The sequence below is a fragment of the Lutra lutra genome, chromosome 10, assembly GCF_902655055.1.
Source record: "Lutra lutra chromosome 10, mLutLut1.2, whole genome shotgun sequence".
Classification (NCBI taxonomy): domain Eukaryota; kingdom Metazoa; phylum Chordata; class Mammalia; order Carnivora; family Mustelidae; genus Lutra; species Lutra lutra.
In genome coordinates this window covers 73,471,162-73,493,091 of record NC_062287.1, presented here as the reverse complement: position 1 = coordinate 73,493,091, position 21,930 = coordinate 73,471,162, and the positions used below count along the sequence as shown (strand labels likewise).

At 46.6% G+C, this 21,930-nt stretch overlaps 1 protein-coding gene and 1 long non-coding RNA gene across 6 annotated transcripts in view; one reads left to right on the top strand and one right to left on the bottom strand.

The window, feature by feature from the left end:
- Nucleotides 1-362: 362 nt before the first annotated feature.
- Nucleotides 363-17,187, bottom strand: LOC125079115 (uncharacterized). Of its 2 annotated transcripts, XR_007121042.1 has the most exons (5): nucleotides 16,951-17,187; nucleotides 12,140-12,254; nucleotides 11,284-11,459; nucleotides 3,351-3,597; nucleotides 363-1,419 (listed from the first exon to the last, which is right to left on the bottom strand). It is a non-coding gene; the product is annotated as an uncharacterized LOC125079115 (long non-coding RNA). The 2 variants fall into 2 exon arrangements; XR_007121041.1 differs by lacking the exon at nucleotides 363-1,419 and having other exon boundaries at nucleotides 2,681-3,597.
- The window catches only part of E2F8 (E2F transcription factor 8), a 17,405-nt gene continuing 12,280 nt past the window's right edge, over nucleotides 16,806-21,930 (top strand). For 2 of the 4 annotated variants that reach the window (XM_047692511.1, XM_047692508.1), the window contains exons 1-4: nucleotides 16,806-17,073; nucleotides 18,255-18,382; nucleotides 20,583-20,861; nucleotides 21,220-21,376. In XM_047692511.1, coding sequence (XP_047548467.1) covers nucleotides 18,368-18,382; nucleotides 20,583-20,861; nucleotides 21,220-21,376 — 451 coding nt within the window. In that variant the 5' untranslated portion in view covers nucleotides 16,806-17,073; nucleotides 18,255-18,367. Of the gene's footprint in view, nucleotides 17,074-17,555; nucleotides 17,929-18,254; nucleotides 18,383-20,582; nucleotides 20,862-21,219; nucleotides 21,377-21,930 lie in introns of those variants that run through there. The other 2 variants (XM_047692510.1, XM_047692509.1) reach the window with 2 other exon arrangements.

The window sequence follows — 21,930 nt, the reverse complement described above, 5'->3', positions numbered from 1 at the left end:
ACATGAAAAAGTGCTCAACATCACTCAGCATCAGGGAAATACAAATCAAATCCACAGTGAGATACCACCTCACACCAGTCAGAATGGCTAAAATTAACAAGTCAGGAAACGACAGATTCTGGCGAGGATTCGGAGAAAGGGGAACCCTCCTACACTGTTGGTGGGAATGCAAGCTGGTGCAGCCACTCGGAAAACAGTATGGAGCTTCCTCAAAAAGTTGAAAATAGAGCTACCCTACGACCCAGAAATTACACTACTAGGTCTTTATCCAAAGGATACAAACATAGTGATTGGAAGGGGCACATGCACCCCAGTGTTTATAGCAGCAATGTCCACAATAGCTAAACTACGGAAAGAACCCAGATGTACTCGACAGATGAATGGATAAAGAAGATGGGTTATGTCCATTTTATTGATGAAGGCACCAAGACACAGGGAGATTTTACAATGTAATTAAGGTCAACCAGGTAGAAAGAGATTGAGCCTCATTAAATCCCAGATTTTTCTGATTCTATAGCTTCTATGCCAATGCTTCTCAATCTACCTGGAGGGGAAGGGCCACTGGGTGATAACAGAAAAATGAAATGGGAAAAAAATTATAAAATACCATATGTGCTTAGATGTCATGCCAATATCAGAATTTTCAAACACTTGCAGCATTTCTACTTGTCTCACACAGCCTGGTAAAACACGTCCAGACCGGACTCTAGAATAGCTCTGCATTACCCCCCAAAGAGTTGGGTATTCCTGACTTTCTAGGTGGTCTGGGGACTGGTGTTGAGGCTCCATGAGAAAAGTTCATAATCTCTTTCACCTGCAGGGAACTGGATAATTTCACAAATCAACTTTCCATTGATTTCCCCTTAAAGTTCTGGGAGGTGGGGGTTAGTTTTCTGACCCCCTCCTCCACCCCCACCTTGTTTTCAGATTTAAAAAACCTACTTTTCCCTCTGGCCAGGACACCCCTTCCCTGGGCTCCTCACCAGGCTGACTCCTCGTCAGCCTTGGGGTCTCTACTCAGCACCACTTCCTCAGAATGGCCCTCCCCTACCACCTTATCCCGATAGCACCTCTGACCCTTCTGGTCACCATGCCCTGTTTCACTCCATCACCATCGAAAATTGTCTCTATTTACCAGTTTTTCTCTTCCCTTTTTATAAGACCAAGTCCAGAAGGGCACAAACCTCTCAGTTCATCGACTTTCTCCCCAGTACCTAGCAGAGTCAGGCTCCCTGAAGGATTTGTTGAATGAAAGCAGTAAGAGCACAGAACCACAGAGTGGTAAAAGATAGCTTACCTCAGGTCAAAATCAAGTACGTGCAGGAGCTGGAAATCAAATCCAGTCAGCGATTCCCCAGATAATGTTTATGTGTCTCCTTCTCTGAGTTGGGCTCAGGGCTCAAGCTGGGCCCTAGGGGGCTGGTGGTGGGAGAGAGAGGCCAGCTCCCATCCTGCTGGGGGCTTACAGATCCAGTGCCAAACCTAGGGGCTCCTCTCTGCGTTTCTGGCTCTTTCTGGTCTCTTCCATTTGTATGTACTCTTCTGCCTACGATGAACAGTTTCTCACAAACAACTGTGTTATCTTGTAAGTAGGGATTATTATTACAGCTCTTTCTAGGGTTGCCAGTTAAAACACAGTTCTATTTGAATTGCAAATGAACAATGAGCAATCCTTCAGGATCCGTGTGTCCCATGCAATACTCAGGACATATTTATATTGAGAAATTATTCGTCGTTATCTGAAATTTAAATTTAACTAGATGCTCTGAGTTTTTTCTTTCTTTTTTTCTTTTTAGTCTGGTAATGCTACACATTTATAGACAAGGAGACTGGGGCTCAGTGAGAGCACGCTGACTTAAAAAGCTTGTCCCTGGGGCACACCACCAGTAGGAGAGTCACCACCAGCCTGTCCGAAATTGGCTGACTCCTCATTCTCTCTCAAAGACCCTGTGCTTCTGTGGCCAAGCCAGCTCCTGCTGTCCAAATCAACATACTCTGAAGATCAGCTTGAGGTTGAAATACCTCCTTCACCTCCAGTAAAAAAAAAGCAGTTTTCATATCTGTATTTGATTATTTTTAGTGAATCTTTTCTGATTATAGAAACATGCCTGTAATACATTCACACGATGGAATACTATTCCTCAGTGAAAAAGAACGGGTTTCTGCTACACACAACCACCCAATTAGTGAGTTTGGGGGTACACATTACACACATTGACTTAAATAAATGATATTGAACAGGAGTCCAGATAGAGAGGAGATCCTAACTCCATAAAAATAAAGTCCCAAAATAGGCAAAACCAACCTGTGGGGACAGAACAATGATTCCTGGGGGGGATTGAGGGTGACTAAGAAGAGACATGAGGGGACTTTCTGGGGTTTTGGTAATGCAGAAGGTTACACACATGTATAAATACATGAATCCAAACTGGTTGAGATTTGCACACTTTCCCATTTGTATGTTATATGTCCATGAAAAACTAAAAAAGTAATAATAATACATGCTCACTGTTAAAAATGAATTAAGCATGGACAAATCTAAAAGAAAAAAAGAAGTCTGTATGTACCACTGGGAGACTGCACAAGCAACATCTTAAAGTGTATCCGTCCAGATATTTTCCCAGCAGCATTAAATTTTGACGAGCATTTCTTACAAAAGGACTTCAGGATCTACTACCAATCACCAGAGATGCTAATTTATTTAGGAGTCTAAATTTCTGGACAAGTCTTTCACTTACCCAGAAAGCCCTGACACAACTAGATTTAATTTGAACATTTTTAGAAGAGCATGGAACAATTAACATCAAATAAATGGGATTAAAATCAAATTGAACACAGTCTTTCAATGATACGACTTAGAATTTGATTTTAAGTACAGTAATGAATATAAAATGAAAGCGTGAAGGCGGAAAAGAGCTCAGGGGGCCTCCTGGGACCCAGAGTGCCACCTGCCGGTCACGGTCTGCAATGACATCCCACCATCCTCTCAGGTGAAAGCATGGTCTCCCTATTTTTAAGCCCCAAATTTTATTCCCCCTTTTCTTGTATAAGTTTGTACCTGTCCCAAGAGTTTCCCAGAAATCTTTGCTTCCCTGATGTATTTCACATCTCCTAAAACAGAGGAGTAAGTTAATAAATGTTTGTTAAAGAATGAATAAAAGTATGGATGAATGGACGGATGGACAGACAGAAGAACAGATGGGCGTTCTTGAGCGTCATTGTTGAAACAAGAGAGTAATCTCTGCCTTACCCATCTCTTTGTTTTGTTTTTAATAAAAGTGATGATTTGATATCCCAAAATACAGTAAAATGATTAGTAGCCAAACTAATACACATCTTCACATAGTTACCTTTTAGTGATGAGAGCACCTGCCCTCCACTCTCTTAGCGTATTTCCATCTCCACATTAGGGATCTAGAGACAGTCATCCTTCATTACTGCAACTTTGCACTCTTTGACCAACATTTCCCCCATCCCCCAGCACCCGTGAACCATGGTTCTCCAACGCAGCTTCTATATGTTTGACTTCTTTAGATTCCATATTTAAGCGAGACCGTGCAGGGTTTTTCGTTCTTTCTTTCTTTCCTTCTTCATGGGCTTTCTTGGGAAAGAGGATAACCACTGGGTGAGACCAGATGAATGTGAGGGATTATTATGACACCCAACAGCAGGGGGTGGAGGAGTCAAATGGTGACCAGGGTAAGGGTGAGGCTGTAGAAACAGGCACCATGTAAATAACAGGAAACAAATATATGTGAAACGTCTTGAGCCCGACACTTAATAGGCATCTGACAGGTGTCACCTCTTTCCCTTTTCCTCTTCCTCCTTCGCAGGCTGGCTCACAAATCCTTTCTGCAGGACCCGGTGAACTAAGGATGGAGATTTGTCCTCTCCTGGGCTCACTCACAGGTGAGGTGATGTTCGAGGTCTGTCTGGTACCAGTTCTGAAACAGGCCAGGGTCCCCAAGCCTGCAGGTGTGAGCTGGCCTGTCAAAGCCCTCCTGAGTTAGGAATGGTGGTTCCTGAGACATTGCTATCCGGCCATCTGATAGCAAGGTGCCCATCTGAGCGTGTCTACTGTTGACAGCCCCTGACAAGCGTCACGCTGGTCCTGCTTTTAGACGCCGCACAGTGGGTCTCTGGACTGCAGCGGAAAGAGTGTGACAAGGGGTCAGAAGGCTGGGCTCTGCCACTCGCTAGCTAGGTGACCGTGAGCACATTGGGTTGGCTTTGCCAGGATAAAAGGATATAATCCTCATTAGGACAGTGTAGTGAGATGATGCCTGGGCAAACACTATGTAGAAGGGTGTGGCTGTTAATAAAACCCCAAATGAACATTATACCCCAGATGTGACCTGAGTGAGCTCAGAAACTACGGGAACCGTCGCCTGCTTTGGTCTGGATCCAGCTTCCCTTTATGGAATTGCTTCCATTTTAGCAGTTACATCACCATCTTAATCACGTGGAGCTTCTGGCCCACCAAGACCTGCTGGCTTCTTAAAATCTGGGCTGCGCCCCATAGACCACCCTTCATTTGGGCAACCGACCTTTCGAAACTAAATGGAGACTTTGTGCTCCATTTCCCTGAGTAACCTTGATCTTGCTGCTCTGGCCCATCTACACAGGCTGTTAAAATGTTTTTCATAGTACTTTGGCAATTCCATACGTTCTCTCTCCCTGCCAACTTGATGATAGCCGCACATTTCAACAGTGTACAATCCGGGCATTTGTTCATTCAATATACATTCACTGAGCACCCACTATTGCCTAGACACTGTAGCAGGAGCTGGGAGACACAAGGGGTCTATCTGACAAAGGGTGGCAGGCACCAGGGTAGTAATCGCAGTGCTGTGGCTGCTGGGGGCTCAGAGAGTGGGGCATTCCCAGTGCTACCAGTAGCAGTGGGAAGGTTTCCCAGTTCAGAAGATGTGGCAGTGGTCAGTGGCCATTCTCTCTTTTTTTTTTTAAGATTTTACTTATTTATTTGAGAAAGAGCATGAGCAGAGGGGGCGAGATAGAGGGAAAGGGAGAAGCAGACTCCCTCCCGAGCAAGGAGCCCAATGAAAGACTCGATCCCAGTACCCTGGGATCACGACTTGAGCCCAAGGCAGACACCCAGCTGATGGAGCCACCCAGGCACCCTTTCTTCTTCTTTCTGAGCACACCCCTGGACTCTGCTTTCCAGCCCTGATAATTCTTGGTGCTCCCACAGGAATGACCAGATCTTTCTTCCTGGGCAGGTGAGGACAGGCAGTCCACTGTGATGAGTCCCTCATGATTTCCTCTACCTTCCCAGCAAAGAAACTGCAGGTAGCAATGGCCTCCTCTTAGCTTTCTAACCTCCCCACCCCATCCCCCAGCCAGTGCACACGCTCATTCTGCAAATATTGACAGATTGCCCACTTTGGACCAGAACCATGCTGGGTTCCACGGCGTTCTCTTAAATCCTCTGAGTTCAGAATCTCCACGATGGGGAGCAGAGTGACCCTTCTCCACAGGGAGAGCCTTTTCCGTAGCCCTTTCATCCCAGCCAAGATGTAGATCTGCGTCTCTGCATCCCTACCCCCCTGGCTTAGCGCTCCCAGGCAGTGTGTAAAGGTGCCAAGGGAGGGAGGTGTGAGGTGACACTGCATACCTTATCGTCTTGGTCCCTTCCTTAGCAGAGTGCTGTGATGAGAAAAACCTGAACTCTGAGTAAAGAGACACAGACTTGCGTCCCACACCTGCCACCAATCAATGCTGTGATTTTAGATCATAAAGCCAGCTTCGTAGACCAGACCTTTGGGTCCCCATTCATCTCGAGTATTTTGATGCTTTCTATGCTAATCCCTAATTCCTGGATGGGTCTTCCACTCTCTTCTTGTCTAGCTTTATAGAGGAATAAAAAAGTCTTACAAAAAAGAGGCAGAAGGAAGGGAAAGGAGGTTAGCCAGCCCTCCTTACAACGAAACCCGTGCTGGCCATAAGCAGCCCAGGGGTGAAAAACAATCGCGAAAGGCTGTAACCTCAGAATATCCCCAGAGTCTTCCTTGCCAGAAACTGGATTTCTTTTAGGCCTGGCCTCATCTTGACCAGACTCATGTTCCATGCTAATTGTCAAGACAGGCTCAAATTATTCATGGAATTTCTCCGCTGGAATGGTTTGGGGGGCTCTCGTTTGCAGATGCATTCCTCCTTCCCTGCCTTCAAGACTGCCTAGGACTGAGCTAGCTGGACAGGAGTCCCTTCACGTTCTCAGGTCTCGTTTCCTCAACTGTAAGCCAGGAAGGTGGTTCCTCCCAGCTCTCGAAGGTCTTGGTGCTGTCATGACAGTTGCCTCAGCCGGCAAGTTCACATGCAGCTCCCCACCAGCAGTAAACCGCGGAGACACACACATACGTATGCAGAAAGGATGCCATCCGCTGATTAAATGCAAAAGGAGTTATGCGATTAGCAAAAGACGTGGATCACACAGGTGAGTCTAACTGCAGCACCTGTGAACGTTCTCTAAATTAGATAAATATGGGCTTCCAGTCACTCTGGTACACAGACTGAACGGTAAAGTTGAGCAAAGTATAGAAGTTGATTATGAGATAGGAGTGATAAACACAGGCGATGTGCATGAGACCAATCAAGATTATTAGCCAAGTCATCATCTCACGCCTAAAGTGGCGTGTTCTAGAAGCCCCGGGCCCTATAGTTGACGACCGTGTAATGAAGTTACCATGTGTCCCAAAACACGAAACACATTCCTTCATTTTTACATCGCACCTGTCACCTGGGGAACTCCAACACCTGGGGCTGGTGATATTGGCTCGTCAACTGGCCCGGTGCACGTTGCTGAAGTGGGCAAGACTTCGTGTACTGACCTAGAAAAGGAAGCCTGGGTCCTACCATTCTCAGACTCTCCTGAACCTGTCACCCATGATAAATCTTTAAGTCCATGAGGTAGCTCCTGCATCAGGACCGTCCACGGAGAGTGACATGGTGAGAATCTAGGTTCTGGAGACAAACTCTGTGAATTTGAATCCTGTTCTATCATTAATTCTTTGACAAATCAGTTGAACTCATTGGGCCCTGGTTTCCCCATCTCTGTCAAGGGGATGATAGTATCACCTATCTTTTGGGGTACATGCAAGGAGTAAAGGAATTACTATCTGTAAAAGTACTAAGAACACTGTCTGGTACATAGTACACACCCAAAAAGTGGCTTATTTCTTCCCATTTAGTTTCCCCTCTTCATTAATTCATTTATTCAGCCAAGTAAGGGCCCACTATGTACAAGGCACCATGCTAATGACAATGTCCATAGTGGGGAACGCACACACACACACACACGCACACACGCACACGTCCCACCATCACACTGGGATTAGAGAGGAAGTGTTACGTGTGACGGTTCTACTTACGTGTTTACAAAATGCTCCAGGGTGCGTTACTCCTTCAAGGCAACCGGAGAAGTCTTCATTGAAGACAGGCCAGGATGAGATTTTTAACAGAGGGGAAACAGAGTAGAAAGATGTGTAACAGGGATGCCTGGGCGGCTCAGTCGGTTAAGCCTCTGCCTTCGGCTCAGGTCATGATCCCAGGGTCCTGGGATCGAGCCCCGCTTCGGGCTCCTTGCTCAGCAGGGAGCCTGCTTCTCCCTCTGCCTGCTCTGCCTGTTCTGCCTGCAGTTCTCCATGCTTCTGCTATCTCTCTGACAAATAAATAAATAAAATCTTAAAAAAAAATATGTGTAACATTCTAGGCAGAAGGTGCAAAGATGCTTAGTCAGAGGATCCAAGGCAGGAGCACCTGGGTGGCACAGTCAATAGGGCCTCCGACTCTCGGTTTCAGCTCAGGTCATGATCTCAGGGTGGTGGGATGGAGCCTTGCCTCAGCTCCACGCTCAGTGTGGAGTCTGCTTGGGATTTCCCTCTGCCTTTACCCCTCCTGCTCTTGCTGTCTGGGTGGGAGGGATGGGGTGGCTGAGTGATAGACATTGGGGAGGATGTGTGTTTTGGTGAATGCTGTATATTGTATAAGACTGATGACTCACAGACCTCTATCCCAGAAACAAATAATACATGATATGTTAATTTTAAAAAAAAAAAGGAAAGCATGTTTATGGAGAGGATAAATGACAAGTAGGTATTAGATTATAAAAACCAAAATTTGAAAAAAAAAAAACTGTGAATATGAATAGAAAAAACATTGGAAGAAAACATGTCGTGACAGTCATAGGTGATATTTTATATCTGTATCAATATATCTATATTTGTGTTTTTATATAAAATACATAAATAAACCTTTAAAAAAAGATAACACTAAAAAAAAAAAAAAAAGATCCAAGGCAACATCAAGTTATTGCCGGAAGTGATGGGTGAAGTTGGAAATCAGCTTTGCAGTCATTTGTGGCTGGGGGTGGGAAGTAGAGGGGTGGGTCTCAATTTCAAGCCCTGAGTATTAATTTTATCCTGTAAGCCACAGAAATCCCTGGAACATTTCAAATGACACATTTTAGGACAAAGAGGGGTTAAAGGTAGATGACTGTGGCAGGTGAGCAAAAAGGATGGACAAGGAAAAGACTAGTAACAATGTGAGCTAGGATGCTACTGCAAGAGTCCAAGCATGCTGTAACAGGGGTGAGAATGAAAAAAAAGGCAAGGGACATTGGTAAAGACAAATGAGAGGACTCAGTGACCTATGAGCTCACTCAGCGAGTATGTACAGAGCAAGGATAAAGAGGAGGAGGAGACGACGTTATGGTTTTGAATGTAAGTAGCATGGACAGAATAGGAGCCTTGCTGGTCAGCAAAAGATTCTGATTCCCAGTTGCACAGAGCAGAAGTTCAGAACATGGGCTTAAGAGCAGAATAGTTAAGGATACCTGCTATGGTATTTGCTAGCTGCGTTATTCTCAGCCTGTTTTAACCTCCCAGAGCTTTTCTCATTTGCAAAATAGGGATAAAAACGACATACTTCTCATGGATGTGAAGATTAAGAAAGAGAATAATGTGATGAAAACATCAAGCACCTGCAAAGTACCCGCCTGAAGAGAGCACAAAGTCAATGCCAAACGGAAGAATGCCAGGGCCCCCAGAGGATACAAAAGTATTTAATGATACTCTGCACTCGAATTCTCCTGAACAAATATTCACATTTTGATTATTTGGAAGCTCTTTCCAGATCTGGCAGAACCACCACCATCACAACGTACTGTCACTGGGTTAAAGCCCCGAAAGCACCAGTTGGCACATGCTTGGGTCGGGTTAAAAACAAACCAGCTCAGTGTACGGCTTTGGAGCCACAGGGAGAAAGAGGAAGGAGCAGAGAGGAAGAATCCTTGCTAATGGAACTGGACCATGAATTTGGGTAAATTCCTCCCATATTCTCATCAAGGACCCCATCGTTTTCCTTCTCACGCCTCTCGGGCAACACCAGCTTCCACAAACCTTTCCTGATTTCCTGTGACAGACGTGGTGGCGAAGATCCCAGGGGCTGCTGACCAGTCAGCTGTGGTGTGTGAACTTCAAAGGCCCTATTGACACAGCTGCAGGCCCCTGGGCCAGGGGCTGGCGGGGGCGGGGACAGGCCTGTCTGAAATGCTTGAGCCATACCTCGAGAGCAGCAAAACGGCAAAGGGACCCATAAACCATCCCCAGTTCTCAGAGGGAGCGCTGTTATTTAGGCAACAAAAAGTCACCATGCCAAAGCAACCTGGTTCTGTCAAATGGCCCCCTGGAGTTTGGAAATTACAGGCCTAAATGTAGGTCTAATCCATTTTCTCTCACTACAGAGCTCTGCTCACAGCTAATGTCTTACTACAAGCAAAACTGCCCTTCAGCCAAAGCTGTGAAGTTTTCAAAAGTACCAGGACCCTCTGTTTAAAAAAATAACAAAACAAGGGGCACCTGGGTGGCTCAGTGGGTTAAAGCCTCTGCCTTCAGCTCAGGTCATGATCCCAGGGTCCTGGGATCAAGGCCCGCATCAGGCTCTCTGCTCGGTGGGGAGCCTGCTTCCCTTCCTCTCTCTCTCTCTGCCTGCCTCTCTGCCTACTTGTGATCTCTGTCTGTCAAATGAATAAATAAAAATCGTAAAAAAAGATCTTTAAAAAAATAACAAAACAAAAAGAGAGCAAGCCGTGAAGCAGTCTGTTGGTCTACCTGTTGGATCTCAAAGCCTGTGCCTCTTCCAGTTTCCAAGAGAGACTCAGCGTCAGCATCGAATCATACCATGTTGGAAGATTCAAGGAAGCAAGTCTGCCACCACCACCACCCCCCACACCCTCAAATCACAGGGGAGATGCCTACAGCCCAGGAATTCTGTGGCATGTCTACGATCACACAGCCCGTGACGGTTCCTATGGTAGAAATACATAAGCTAGCAAGATATTGGATCCTATTAAAAAGACGATTTCCTTATAATCAAATAAAAATTAATGTTTTCAAACATTTTTTTGTTTTACATTTGTTGACTCCATTGGTCCCACACCATCAATGAAGTCTTTATGTCACTGGCATTTGCAGCCCCTTTCACAGAAAAGGAGTCTGAGGTTCAGAGAGGTACATGGCTTGCCCTAGGTCACAGAGCTGGTAGGTACCACAGCCAAGGCTAGAACCAGAGTCCCCAGGTTCTAAACCAGTCAGCCAGTATTAACCAAATCCAGTTCTATGCCCCAGGCCATGCTTAGAGAAATTAGGATGTATATGTGCTGGGAGAAGAGATACAGACAGCAGAAAACAGGAGAGGACATATGTACTAATAGAGCCAAAAAACTAGACAAGAAACCTTAAATTATGATGCACTTACTAACTCTACTAAGAGATAAGAGTATGTTATCTTAGAGGATTTTTTCTCATTCAATATATTTTTCTCAAGCATTCTATAAATTAAGTCCAAAAAAGAGCTAAGGCAGACCGAGGGTTGCAGGTTTCCAAAGACCTGCCCCCACAGCTAAGCACTGACCACAGCTGCCCTGTAGCAGGGGGTGGAGGGAGGCAGCAGAAGGGGACAGAGGATACAGACCCAGGCAGTCAGGAGGTATGATTTCCTGCCCCAACGGTCTGCCTCCTGGGAATCTCTTTCCCCAGAGTGATTACAACCAGAAAAAATAAAAACAAAAATGAATATTGATTTGTCTGGGTTATAACAATGTATAGTAAATAGTACTTAGTACTTATGCTAATGTGCGAATGTCATGCTCAGTCCTTTACGTCCATTATCCCATCTCACCCCCACGGCAACCCTTCAAGCTGGGTATTTTGATCCTTATTTCAGTGAGGAGAAGAATGTAGGGCTCAGAGAGGTTAAGTAATTTACCTAAGGTCACACAGATATCATGATGAGGTGACTTTGAACCAAGGCCTATTTCCCTCCAAAGGCCTGACTTGTATCCACATCCTATCCTTGTTCCAAGAAGATAACGGACTAGAAGATAACTCTCCTTCTCCCTTCTCCAAACCCTGAGTTCCTGAGTTTCCCTCAGAGGTGACCATCTAGGATATGACACAGATAGGACATTTTCACAATGACATCAAGATAACGAATACCTAAAGATTTTGGTTAACCAGTATCTTTCCCTTCTTTAATTAAAAAAAAAAAGGATCATTTTGCATTATTCAAACCAATGTAAAAACAATTCTCATTTCAGAGATTGAGTTAGGAATGAAGCTTAGCGCTGTTTAAAAAGCACATGTAAAACTATTCGTTTTGTGGGAGATTCTAATGCAATTACTGCAACCGATTTCCACACTGAAAAATACTGTGAGTTTTTATTGAGCATTTGCAGTTAAAGCTGAAAAGGGAGTTATCTCTTTCTTTACAGAAGATCCTAAGTATTTTGCCAGCAAAATGAATTACGTATGTCTTAAATAATCTCTGTACTGTGTGATAAAGCTGCACAGTGGGTAACGGAATTCTACCACAGTATCATGGGCTACATTAGGTCAGACCAGATCCTGGAAACCAGAAGCTTACGGGGAACTCCCAAGTGACAAGGAAGCAGAAGACACCTGCTAGGGGAAGAAGTGGGATGCTGGAGGGCTCGGTGACTGCTTGCAACCCTGTTGGGGGTGCCCCCCACCCTGGCCTGCCTTGGCTGATCAGGAACCTTCTGTCTTCTGGGCTCCCTGCTCCCGGACACAACAGTGAGCCAGCCAAGGTTTAACTGACTTACTGAAGCGGACCTCAGTGATCATTCTGGGAGAAAGCAGGCCTCCTCCTGGAATTCTGCAGCAGCAGTTAGACAGGACCAGAAAAGCAAGCCACTTCTCCAAATGAAAGCCATGTCCCTGGAAAAGAGAAAGGGAGAAAGAAGAGCGGTAAGTGAACCGCGGGCCTTGCTGCTGTGGTTTGAGGGCAGCTACTGTACCCTGTGGCTGGTCCCCAGTGCTCCCTGGGCTTGGAGCAAGTGACCCATACATGTGGCTGAAAGGAGGAAAGAAAAGAATGTGCGTTCTTAGGGAAGAAAGATACCTACAGAAAACTAACTAAATAAGTACAATAGAAGAAGAACACAGAAAAAAGTCATGTTTGCTAAATTGAGGAGTAGCAGAGAGGTCTCATATATAGGAGAAAAATAAAATAGTAACAACAACAACAACAACAATGTAGTAGTAGTAGTCGCTAACACTTCGTGCCAGACACTGTCCTACTGCTTGACTGTAAATTCCAAAAGGGCAAGGACCTTGCCTCTTTCACTCACTTGTACACACGAAGCACCTCATTCAGGGCTTGAGAGCATAGTATTCAGGATACTGTGCTTTAATAAATGACTAGAGCAAAGAGAGTCATGAGTATGGGAGGGGGGTGGAAATACTATTTAGCTAAAGTAAAAAAAAATTTTTATTTTATTTTATTTATTTATTTGACAGACATCACAAGTAGGCAGAGAGGCAGGTGGGGCTGGGTGAGGGGGAGCAGGCTCCCCACTGAGCAGAGAGCCCAATGCAGGGCTCCATCCCAGGACCCTGAGATCATGACCTGAGCCGAAGGCAGAGGCTTTAACCCACTGAGCCACCCAGGTGCCCCTAAAGTAAAAAAAATGTTAAAGCCTGATAATTATGAGTTCATTTTTTCCAACACTAAGAACCAACTAGGTGTCAGGCATTGAACTTGGCCCTGATGATAAAGAGGTTAAAGGCAAGGTATCTTCTGGGCTTGGTGAGATGGCACTCAAAATTAGGGCCTTATTCAATGAACCAACATTTATCAAGCCCCTGCTCTGCACCCAGTTGGGCACCTGGGGGAGAGAGAAATAAGGAAGTCCCCTTCCCTGCCCTCCAGGAACTCACAGAGGTAGAGGAGGAGTGTCTGTAACAGGGATAGATGTACAGGGCTGCGATCAAGACAGGACTTGAGAAATCTGCCCTCTGAAGGGGAGCAGAACAGTTACCCTTGATTACCAGACTTCAAACAAAGGGTAATAATTGCTGATCAGGGAGGTTATGGGATTCCTCCACTGATTGGGACTTTTTCATGTAATAAATTCCTGCCCCCAACTCCCAGGAATCTGTAATATATACTTTGTTTTGGGGTGTGTGTGTGTGTGTGTGTGTGTATTTTTTAACGTTCTAGAACCTGGAGGAAGAGGGGTACTTCCAATCAACAAATAAGCACTGAGACTACATGATCCTTAGCTCTATGTCAACTTTAAGCTCAGATGATACAGTAATAGAATGAGCACAGAACAATTCAGACTTGAATTCTATAAAAGGGTATTTGGTGTTCAGTTATCCCCAAAGCATTTAAAAAATTTAGATGCCGTAACTGCTGGATACATGGCACCAACTGTTGCTGCTGCAGCTGAGTCCAGGGCTGCAAATATCCATCCAGGGCTCGTTGAGGGAGGTTTCCCAAAGGAAGTCAAGGAGAGCTGAAGGGGACTTCTTACCCAGCTGTCTACCATTGCCAGCAGGCTCCAACCAAATCTAGCTCCACAGTGGGCACAAGCCAGCTCCAGGCTGTCCCACCTCCTGCATCCCTTCCACCCACCCGCCTTAAACCCTGCCCAGATCGGACCCAGCACAATTCATGTGGGGGCAGAGTAATTAACTAGTTAAAAGAACCTGGGAGGACTGAGATCTGGTAGTGAGCAGCTGTGACCTAAGCCAGCACATGGGGATTTGTGCCTTTTTAAGCTCTAGACAGCTGTTTTGCGGTGGCTATGCCAACTCACGTTGCCAAAAAAGCCCAACGCTTCATTGCCCCACCTGGTGGAATTTGGGAGGTGGGGCAGCAGGACAAAAAAAAAGGTCTAAGAGCCCAAGAGATAGAGCACCTCCCTTTCTAGCCCTGGGCCCGCCTGGTTGGGGGCGGAGAGCTGCTCTTTTCACACCCCTCCCCCCAACACCCCCTGGGAGGCTCTGGTGATGATGAAAAAACAGGATTCCTAAATCCTGAATGTGTCCTTTGAATCTAGACACCTTAGATGACACTCATCTCTCCCCCTTACTTCTTTTCTCCTTTTTTAGTGCTTGACATATTACACAACACTGCACCCTCCAAGTTGTGCAAACCATAAGCGTAGAGTTGAAAAACTGGTCTAACTTCAGTGAGACACAGATTATACTACATGGTGAACCTGAAAAAAAATGAATGAATGAATATAACTAGTAAATGGAAAACATGTTGGATGGGAAAGTAACAAAAAAGATTTCAAACCTGTCCCCTCCTCCTTCCTGCTGAGCTATGCAGTAAACATTAAAGTTTTCAGTGGTCTTATAGCTTCCCTTTATATTTGTGCCGAATTTCACATCAACATGAGACAGTGCCGAGTGGAAATGCCTTAGCTTGCTTTTTCATTACGTTTACATAAACGATCTGTTACAACTTTAAAAGTAGTTCATTTCACTCTTAGTAGAGCTACTTTTTTTTTTTAGTAGACCTACTTTTCATCAGTGACTTGGATTTTAATTTTACATGCTTCAATAAGATATGACAATTGTCATTCAAACAAGAATTACTATATCCCACTTTTCCTACTATTTGCTTATGCTGGGGTACCAGGAGGGGTGGAAGCTTACAGACCTGAAGAACATAGCTTTCAGTGGAAAGCCCTTAAGAGTAAACAGATTGGCTTCCAATCTGAGCCCTGCCACTTAGGGACCGTTCTGTTAAAATGCTCTTCTTCACTTTCCTGATCCCTGGTGAACACCTTTGCTGAGTATTAATGAGATGCCCTCTGTGCAGGGTCACCAGAGGTGGCTGCTCCTTGCACTGTTTGCCTTACAGATCCTTGGCACTCAGACACCTGGGGCATCAGTGGCGATATAGAGATGTGAACTCCTGAGTCACCGCCTTTGAACATAGGAGAGCGGGAGCACTCCTATAAGCGCTGGGGATGGGGAGTGGAGAAAGGGGGCAATAATCTGAAACAGATAGTGGCAAAAGCAGAAACAACATCGGCCCCCTTCTGCTGATGCATGTGTAAGCACACCTTTATCCAGAAAAGGTGTACCCGGGCTCAAGAAGAACCAGCTGCTTAGTGCTGTCGGTGGTGACTGCTGCCCAATGACCTTCTCTTTAGTTTAAATCTGAGACTTTCTGCACAGAACCCCGAAAGGCGGGCTTTCAGGTAGAAGTGCCCTCCTGAGCAACACCTGCCTGAAGTAGATGCGGCCCGTGCCCCCCCCCCCCCCCCCGCTGGCGGCAAGGGGAGGACGGGGCACCACAGCCCCTGCGCACCCCAGGATCGCAATCCACTGTTCACAACGCGGGCCCCGGCCCTACGGTCGGTCGCTGCAGCACTGCGACCCCAGCCTCTGGATCACAACATCCCCGCCTTTAAACAACGTTCTCGGGACTATGGGAATGTCCCGCGCTGCAAGTCAGCCCTGGTGATTCACTGACACATGAGTGAGCCTAGGAGATCGTGGACAAGGGCCTTGCCGGAACTTAGAGACGCGAGAATACAAAAGAGGGGGGAAGAACTCACACCAAACCGTCGGGAGATGGGCGCCCTGATCTAGGCGCGGTTGGGCAATACACGCTGTACCGCAACTCCAGCGCAGTTCCCCAGAAAAGGGGAAACGCTTTAAGGCTGAGAACCGCGGTGCGAGCCAACACCCGCGCACACAATTCAGGCACAGGCAAGGCAGCTCTGCCGCCCTGGGCCTCGGTTTCCCTGTCTACAAAACGAGGGCTTTGGACTAGAGCGTCTCCCAATCCTGCTATTAATCTAGAACTCTACAATATTCCATGCTGAAGCTGTCCGAGGCTCGGAAATCGGAAAAAGAGGGGAAATCGAGGGAACACGACAAGGGAGGGGAAAGGGAGGAGCGGGTGGGAGATCACCAGAGGGAAGACGACAGTCGCCCGGAGCACGCTTGGCGGGTTTTCAACCTTCCTACACCTCCTCCCACACCTGAGTTCTCACGTCTCGGCCGAGGCCCCACGCCCGTCGAGTTTGGGCACCAGTTAGCCAAGCTTCTCCCTCTGCACACCAGTTTCTAGAAGCCACGGGGCAGGTGGTGGGCAGCACAATGATGCATGCCAGAAATGCAAGGGGGAATGGTCCCGGCTAGGGTCCGGAGGGCAGGTGAGCGGATCCAGAGCTGAGCAGGGAGTGGGACGGCCAGCCTGGGAATCGCAGTGCGCCCGCGTCTCAGACCCCATGCTCCGGGAGGGCCAAACTTCATTCCCCAACTTTAGCAAGGGGAGGGGGTGTTCGGGGAAAAAAAAAAAAGGAAAAAAAAAGTTGCTGAACTTTTCCCCCAACTCTGTCGTGGAGGCGGGACCGGAGGGCGGTACCTACACCCTGATTCGCCGCCGCCTCCTGTCTGGAGGCTCCGATTGGCGCGCGGGGTCCGGGGCCTGGAAGAGCGGGCGTGGGGGAGGGGAGCGGCCCTCCCAGCCCGCGGGATCGGCTCGCGCCGGGAGCGGGTTAATTTCAAATCGGGGGCTTGGCTGCTCCTGGACGGTCACGCTCCCTCTGCCCGCCCGCCGGCCCGCCAGTCCGGTCCCGGCGTTTCCCTCCGCGGCACCCACCTCGGCGCGGCGTGAGGACCGACTGACGGCCCGACACGCGGGCTCCCGGACCTGAGCGGGGAAGGGGAGCCGAAGAGTCCCCGCTCAGCCCCCGCCGGCTCCAACCGTGAGGTGAACTGACAGGTCAGCGGGACGCAGAGGGATGCGGCGCCCAGCCCGCCCGGCACCGGGAGAGGGCTCGGGAGGGCAGCGGCGGAGACGGCCGTTTCCCGCCTCTCGCTCCGCCAGGGGCCGTGGAGGGAGGAGCTGAGCTCCCGCGCAGAGGGGAGGGAGAGAGCGAGGGGGAGGGGCGGGGATACCGTGGTTCCGGGCGCGGGTTTGCCCGCGCTCAAGCCCCGCGCAGCTAAGGGGCGGTGCCGGCCACGGTCCGACTTTCCGCGCCAAATTTTTAAATCGAAGGCGGAAGGTCCGGACCCGCCCCTGGAGCCGCCAACCAATCGCAGGCCCGCACCCAGCTCTCTGATTGGTTAGGAATCGTTGCCCTGGGAACCGCGGAGATGCTCTCCGGGAACTGCAGGGCTGGAGGCGCGCGGACTGGGCCCTGGGGGAGGGGTAGGTAGCGGGGCGGAGGGGGAAGTGCGCGGAGCGCGGAGCGGGTGGCGGCAGGGGGACTCTACCTGGTTGCTTTACTGAACAAATGCAGACTCTTCGGTAAGATCCAACATCTTGGCGTGAACTGGCCACCCGAACTGAGAGTACACAGGGCTCTGCATCTATAAGAATGTCTTAAAAGAAGAAAAAGTCTTAATCATAAGGCGCTCTTTAAATACCCAGAGTACTTTTGGAGCTTAAGGACTGAATTTGGGAGTTTTCTATCAAGCTATTTCCCGAGACTTTACTGCTGACCCCGTGCACGTGTGTGTCAGGGGAAAAATACAGGCATCTAGATGCAGACTTTTGTCGAGATGCTTGGGGTCGTGTCTGCTCTGCCGGAACCAGGGCTGGGGCTCTGAGTCCCGAGCCCTGACCTGTGAACAGGTGGGTGCTTGTGCTTACGACGGTCCATTTGGTGGGGTCCGGAGAATGGCGCGCCTTCTCTAAAGGTGGGAGAGGACTGTCACTGGAAGTTCTGTGGTTTGCTCTAAGTCTCCTGACAGCAAATCGGTTTGCTGAAGGAATTTATTGGCATTTGATGAAGTTCTCTGCCCAGTAGGGCTATCTCTGGTCGAGAATAAAATGTAAATGTAATTTGTCATTTTTCGTTAGTCTTTGTTTAAGTGGCCTGTGGTGTCCATGAGGGAATATTCAACGGATCTCCTGGTTTTATTTTTTTTTAACTTTTTCTATTTCCTTTTCTTTTTAAGGAAAATAAACTTTTCACTAGAATTGATTGGACTACTTAAACCATCAGGGTGTTGGGAGAAACTCCAGATTTTTCATTTTTAAAGAAACTCTAAATGTATGAAAAATTTACAGAATGGAGAATGAAAAGGTATCTTTTTAACTTTAGTATTCATCCTCGCAGTTTTAAATGCAATATCCTGATTTAACCCCATGATTTTCCATATCCAATATCTTATTAATGCCACCTCCCTTTTTAGTTAGCTTCTGTAAAAATCTAGAAGGAAGGCAAATTTAATTTTTAAAGAGGTGAAGAGTTTGGCCAGAGGTAAAGTAATCTAAAGTTTTTGATGGTTTGATTTCAAATGGAAGTCTCAAAGAGATAAGCAGAGAGAAAGGTATTTTTGAGAATAATAAAATTTGTTAGCTCCCTTATGATATTTCTAAGAATTCTTGAAGGATTAGAATTCAGAGAAGGTATTTGACATGATTTGAGATCGGATTTCTTTTTAAGATAATTTTCTACCAAATCGGCAGCTTCTTAAACTTGGGGGCCACAACACTGGATTTGTGAGCTAGACATTTTGTAAAATAACCAAAGAATTGTCAGTAGGGGTGTCTTGACTGATGTCCAACAGTAGTTGGTTAAAAAATGAAAAATGCAAAGTTCCTCAAAGGTTTAGATATCAGTCAAGTAAGAGAACTGCTATCTTTTCTGATAATCTGAGGCAAAGGACAGCAGCCTTTAGAGAGATGGCATTCTTGGGTAGCCACCTCTCAGGGCATATACTTAAGAGGGTCCCCCTTGTATCTATCATACTGATTTCCATGTAAGAACACCATAGTTGGACTGAGGATATTTGGGGTCAAGTCCTGTGCAACCTCTCTCAGCTGGGGTCTCCTCTTCTGCAGAGGAGGACTACAAGATTTGGTAAAAATTACAAATAATAAATCCCAAAGAGTCATAGACATGTTAAACAGTCCCATTAATCTTTGTTTAAAGTCACGGAGGAATTAGTAAGTCTCTGTGTTTTTTCACTTTATGGCCATTCCAAGCATCTTCTCTAAAATAGCCATAGGTGGTAAGAATGTGTGAAGTCCCCGGTGGCCAAAAGTAGAACAAACATGTATCCATTCATCTTATTTGTGCTGCTATTAACTTACCCTCATGTCTCAGTGGCAGTCCTGCCTCTGCCAGGAACTAGCTTTATGACTTTGAATAACTAATTTTCTTTTTCTGGGCCCCATTTTTCCTTCTATAAAGTGAAAGGGGTAGGGGCACCTGGGTGGCTCAGTCAGTTAGGCATCTGCCTCCGGCTCAGGTCATCATCTAGGGGTCCTGGGATAGAGCCCTGTGTTGGGCTCCCTGCTCAACAGGAAGCCTGCCTCTCCCTCTCCCTCGGCTCTTCCCCCTGCTTGTGCTCTCTCCCTCTCTCTCTCAAATACATAAAATCTTAGAAAAAATAATAAAACAGCAGAGGTAAATATTGAAAGAGCAGACTTTCCTTTGCTCTTAGGCACTCTGGATTTTGCTTCCTACTATGTTTTGCCTATAAGTATGACCGTAGGCTAGCCCTCACCCTTGTCTCCTTGGCTTTCTGACTTCTACATCAATGGTGTTTTACTGAGCATTCAGTGCATGCTGCCATCGGGCCGGGTGGACACACACAGAGGAATGGGATGTGGTTTCTGCCATATAGGCTTTTACTTACTGCAGTGTCATGTGTAAAAGTCATTTCTAGGAGTTTTGGATCACTTAAATCATCAGTCCCATTAGGAGAAGATGAGTGAAAGGTATATGAAAACTCTCTATACTGCCTCCAACACTTCTCTACATCAAAAATTATGTCAAGGGACACCTGGGTGGCTCAGTGGGTTAAAGCCTCTGCCTTCGACCTGGGTCATGATCCCAGGGTCCTGGGATCGAGCCCCGCAGCGGGCTCTCTGCTCAGCAGGGAGCCTGCTTCCTCCTCTCTCTCTCCCTGCCTCTCTGCCTACTTGTAGATCTCTGTCTGCCAGATAAATAAATAAAATCTTTAAAAAAAAATTATGTCAAAAAGTTTTTAAAATTAGGTCTTCAAGGTCTTTGTTTTTTTTTTTAATTCTTGGAACATAAAAATAAAAATGTAAGTGTGCTTTATTGCAAGATTTAAAATGGAAATTTAGCTAGTAAAAAGACAGTAAGTGTCATGAGATCATTAGAAGACAGTTACTAATTTAATCGACTCTCCAACCTCATTAGGCATGTTTTCCTTAGCAATATTCTATTTATTGTACAATTTCTGAAGTCTAAAGCTGTCTGATAAATCCTGTTTTATAGTGGGTTTCATTGTTTACTTGTTTTAAACCAGGAAAATCTCTTTTTTGAGCCACATAAAAGAGGACTCATGAAAACACCTCTGAAGGAATCCACGGCAGCAAATACAGTGTTGACAGAGATCCAGCCTGACATTGGCCCTTTGACCACACCCACCAAGCCCAAGGAAATCTCCCAGGGAGAACCGTGGACACCAACAGCAAACCTGAAAATGCTCATCAGTGCTGTGAGCCCCGAGATCCGAAACAGAGATCAGAAGAGGGGGTTGTTTGACAGCATGAATGGATTACCTGAGGCCAAAGACTGTTTACATGTAGGTTTGCAGAAGACTGGGTGGACACTGGTGGGCGTGCGTGTGTGTGTGTGTGTGTGTGTGTGTGTGTGTGTGTGTGTGAAAGCATTGCCACCTACAGATTGTTATTCGCCTGCTTCCGAGCACAGGAAAGGTTGGACTCCATCAAATATAGCACTAGGAATTCTGAAGCCTTTGACTTATTTTCAGTTTAATCTTCCTTTTTAGATCTGCCAAGCAGTTTCATACTGGTTCCCACCTGTTTCCCCCCAGTTCTGCCGCTTCGAAGCTAAGCGCGTTAGCCCTCAAGTGCAGAGGACCCTAATAAACCTGTCAACTTGATTTCTGGCTCAGACATTATTTACCTCTTCTTTTGCAGGAACACTTATCCGGAGACGAATATGAGAAATCCCAGCCGAGTCGAAAAGAGAAAAGTTTAGGATTGCTGTGTCATAAGTTCTTAGCACGATATCCTAACTATCCCAACCCCGCTGTGAATAACGACATCTGTCTTGATGAAGTTGCCGAGGAACTGAGTAAGTACACAGAGGGTTCAGGGAGACAGTTAGTAATTAAAGTGACTCCGTGGACTTGCTCCCTCGGACCCATGCTCATCTAGCCAGTGTGTGTAATGACACAGTCATGCCATGTGGAGATGATAAATCCCCGAAGCCCTATTAATTTAAGAAGGAACGCAGAGAGTTTCCAATTTCAGCTAGTCTTCAAACAGAAGGACAAGATGACAATGGAGATTTGCTTCTGATTGCATTTCAAAAGCTCAGAAGCTGTAAAGGAAGGCAACATTGTTTTAGGAGTTGTTTCATAAACGGCTACAACTTTGAACTTCTGTGTCGGTTCTCTCCTCAAAGAGCTGGGCTGAGGAACAGGATCTTCATGGTTTCAGATGGGCACGTGCTTCTGTGAGCAGAAGCCAGGCTTTAGCACGCCCTGCCACTCAGCTACGTGTTCGTGTCTGGCCAAAGTTACTGTGCTTCTCCTGCCCCTTGACTCCTTTCTTCAGATACTTGAATCTAGTGACAGCTACAAAGGGGTCTGGCCAATTGGGGATATCTCTGGAGTCATGAAAATA